The sequence below is a fragment of the Nomascus leucogenys genome, chromosome 4 (genome assembly GCF_006542625.1).
Source record: "Nomascus leucogenys isolate Asia chromosome 4, Asia_NLE_v1, whole genome shotgun sequence".
Lineage (NCBI taxonomy): Eukaryota > Metazoa > Chordata > Mammalia > Primates > Hylobatidae > Nomascus > Nomascus leucogenys.
In genome coordinates this window covers 74,942,514-74,946,062 of record NC_044384.1, presented here as the reverse complement: position 1 = coordinate 74,946,062, position 3,549 = coordinate 74,942,514, and the positions used below count along the sequence as shown (strand labels likewise).

Sequence of the window (3,549 nt, the reverse complement as noted above, 5' to 3'; positions counted from 1 at the left end):
AATAATAGATTGATTTTCAGACCTCCTATTCTTGCCCTTCTCCTATACTTGGCATGATTCTCCTTCCCCATGTCCTCATTACTCCTTCCTGAAGTCAGTCTCTGTTTAATTCACTTGGAAGTTTTTCCTGCTTACAAATAAAGTTTAATTGTACAAACTGTGGTCAATAAAAATCTTTTATATGAGTGCAAACAAATGTTTCTCAAATTGGAATAAAGTACAATCTATTTATAAATGAAAACAAATTATTTTGAATTCCAGTGTTGATGTAAGTTATTTATGAATTCACATTTTTTATGTAACAAGATGTTAAAAGTAAAATTTTGACTAGACACAATAGATGTGGAATTATAATGTGTGTCCAAATGACTCTATGCCCTCTATGGTCTAAATGTCTATGTCTCCCAAAAATTTGTATGTTGAAATATGTTGAAATTCTAACCCCCAAAGTAGTGGTACCAGGAGGTGTGGCCTTTGGGAAGTGTTTAGTGCCCTTATAAAATAGGCTCCAGGGAGAGACTCTTGTCCCTTCATCCAGCTAAGTTTATAGTGAAAAGACAGCAACCTGTGAATCAGAAAGGTGTCCCTCACTGGACATGGAATCTGCTGATGACATCTTAACCTTGAACTTCCCAGCCTCCAGGACTTTGAGAAATAAATATCTGTTGTTTGTAGGCTACCCAGTTTATAGTATTTCGTTATAGCAGCCTGAATGGATGAATACAATGTCTATTTGATACCAAATAATTTTGAGAGATTTTCCATTAAGGGTCTAGGTTTTCACTGAATTTTCCAGCTTTTATTGGAGTTTGAGGGTCCGTCAATGTTGATAGATATCCTCAGTGAGGCAGGGTTTGGCACAGATTTCCAGAGTAGTATTTCCTGGGAGTATCCTCTCTAATCCCCCAATGGCCAAGACAACTTTGATTCTACAAGCTCCCAGTAACCTATGGATTAGTTCTTATAACCACATTCATAAGTTATTAGAATAAAATCTGGAAAAGGAACTGGTACATATACATGTACACGTATACACACACACACACAAACACACACAATTATTCTGTCATTAGTCAGTACATTTCTTTAAAAAAAATGTACAGGAAGCAAAGTTACCACGGGAAAATGGAAAAATGTGGATGAAATTCAAATACGGACCTTCACAGGTTGGCCAAAATGATTATGAGCTTTAAGAAATCATATCGTAATGCAATCATCTCAGCATACGGTAGGCATATACACATATATACATTTGCACACACATATACACACTTACTTGTATACACACACACATATCTTGGTTGTTTATTTCCAAACAAAAATACTTTCTAGTTCATGCAACGAAAACTAAATGGTTAAAGAAATAGACACATATCATTTATTAACTAATGTCGTATTTTGCTACACCATAATTTTTTCATGGCATTTTTCACTTCTGCATTCCTCAATGTATAGATCAGAGGGTTAAGTAAAGGTGTCCCAATTGTATAAAACACAGCCACCATTTTGTCTATTGGAAAGGTGGTTGGTGGACGTGTGTATATAAATATACATGGACCAAAAAATATGACAACCACGATAAAGTGGGATGTACATGTGGAAAGTGCTTTTCGCCTTCCTTCTGCACTGTGGTTTCTCAGAAAATATAAGATGATAATATAGGAGATAAGCAGGATTATGAAACTCACCATGCAGATGGCTCCACTATTAGACACAACTAGCAAATTTATCACATAAGTGTCCATGCAGGCAAGTTTCAACAAGGGCTGCAAATCACAGAAATAATGATCAATCACATTTGGGCCACAGAAAGGCAGTCTCAAAACCAGGAAAATTTGTGCTGAAGAATGGATGCAAGACCCCACCCAGGCCAGAATCACCAACACACCGCAGACATGCCGGCTCATGATAGTTGTGTATCGCAAGGGCTTACAAATGGCTACATAGCGATCAAAGGCCATGAGGATGAGCACAAAAATCTCCATGCACCCAAAGAAATGGGCTGCAAAGACCTGAGTCATACACTCATTGTAGGAAATGGTCTTCTTCTGAGAAAGGGCATCCACAATCAATCTGGGGGTTGTGGTTGTAGAGAAGCAAGCATCAGCAAAGGACAGGTAGAACAGAAAAAAGTACATGGGACACCCAAGGGTCTGGCTTGTTTTAATAGTCACCACGATGAGAAAGTTCCCCGACAGAGTTGCAAGGTAAAGAATCAAGAAGATTCCAAATATTGCCTTCTGCTTTCCAGCATCCTGTGTCAGCCCAAACAGAGTGAATTCAGTCACACTGGTATTCATCACCATATTAGTGGCTGGATGTAGGATGCAGTAAACAAGTGTTTAATCTTCAGAGAGAAGAAAATAAATGACATCTTGGGGAAATCCATGGGCTTGCCTCTGAATTCCTTTGTCCTAGTACATGCTCTGTTACCTCCAACTTTCTTTAGGGGGAACCAGAATCCCCCAGGAACATTATAAATCTTCAAATGCCCAGGCCTCTTCAGGATTTAACCATTGATTTAGAGATTCACTGGATTAGACCAAAGCTTTCACATTTTGGGAGTCAAAAATAAATGTCCTTCACAAATTTTTATTTCTACCTAGAGTGATAACTGTTGAACTTGTTTTTTCCTTGGACAAGTGACCACTGCTTTGAAACTTAGCCTTCATAATATAAAAAATATAGTGCAAAAATTTGCCCTACCATTTCCTGAATTTTCAGAATTAAGAAAGATTTTATACCCACATGTATTCACACACATATTTCATATATTATGCATTTTATCTCTGTGCTTTGCAATCAGAAAAACACTGTTCCAATGTAATTAAGTGCTAATACTGTTGGAGCATCCTCTCTGAAAAAGATCTTCTCATTCAGTACACTGATTTTTTTGTCCATTATCTGTGATGCCTTCAGTATCTTGGATGAAATATTCTTTACAAAATATCTACTTTGACAACCTTTTACTTATGCCGCCTGTGTTCAAGATGTCAACTCACTGATGGTCATGATGTAACAGGTATGAAAACATCTTGAGATTAGTGTACTTGAGCTCAGGAAACTATCCATTATTCTTTTTACTGTACCCTTAAACTTATCCCATTACAATACTGAGCTTCTCTGCCTATAAATGCTCTACTTATATAAATCTTCTAAGATGCCTATGACCTAAGTAGGCATGTTTTCTTTAATCATATGTGTCTTTTCACATATATGTCCCAAATTCCTTAGTGCACTTTTTCTAAAATCATTATTTGAAAAAAAATTGCATAATTCTAACATAGAATTTTATAATTTTTCTATTTCAAGTCTTTGTTCAAAGCATAGTTATAATTGAATAATCATATAATATCATTTTGTATTCTGGTCTTGACAGAATTTTTAGAGCAATTATTCTTATGTTGCCATACTTTCCATACATAAATTACTAACTTAATAGTGTGATAATGTATACATTTTTATAAGAAGTATTTATTTGACCATTTGACCATGGAAACATTTATGTTGCTCTCAATTTTTACTCTCATAACAATCGTGCAATCAACC

At 36.0% G+C, this 3,549-nt stretch overlaps 1 protein-coding gene across 1 annotated transcript; it reads right to left on the bottom strand.

The window, feature by feature from the left end:
• Nucleotides 1-1,385: 1,385 nt before the first annotated feature.
• LOC115834648 (olfactory receptor 4C11-like) lies at nucleotides 1,386-2,306 on the bottom strand. Its single transcript, XM_030810036.1, has one exon. It carries the CDS (start codon nucleotides 2,304-2,306, stop codon nucleotides 1,386-1,388), a length of 921 nt encoding a protein of 306 aa, XP_030665896.1.
• Nucleotides 2,307-3,549: the final 1,243 nt, after the last annotated feature.

Excerpts from the sequence above, each read along its gene's own strand:
- LOC115834648 (XM_030810036.1), bottom strand. The coding sequence starts at position 2,306 with ATGGTGATGAATACCAGTGTGACTGAATTCACTCTGTTTGGGCTGACA.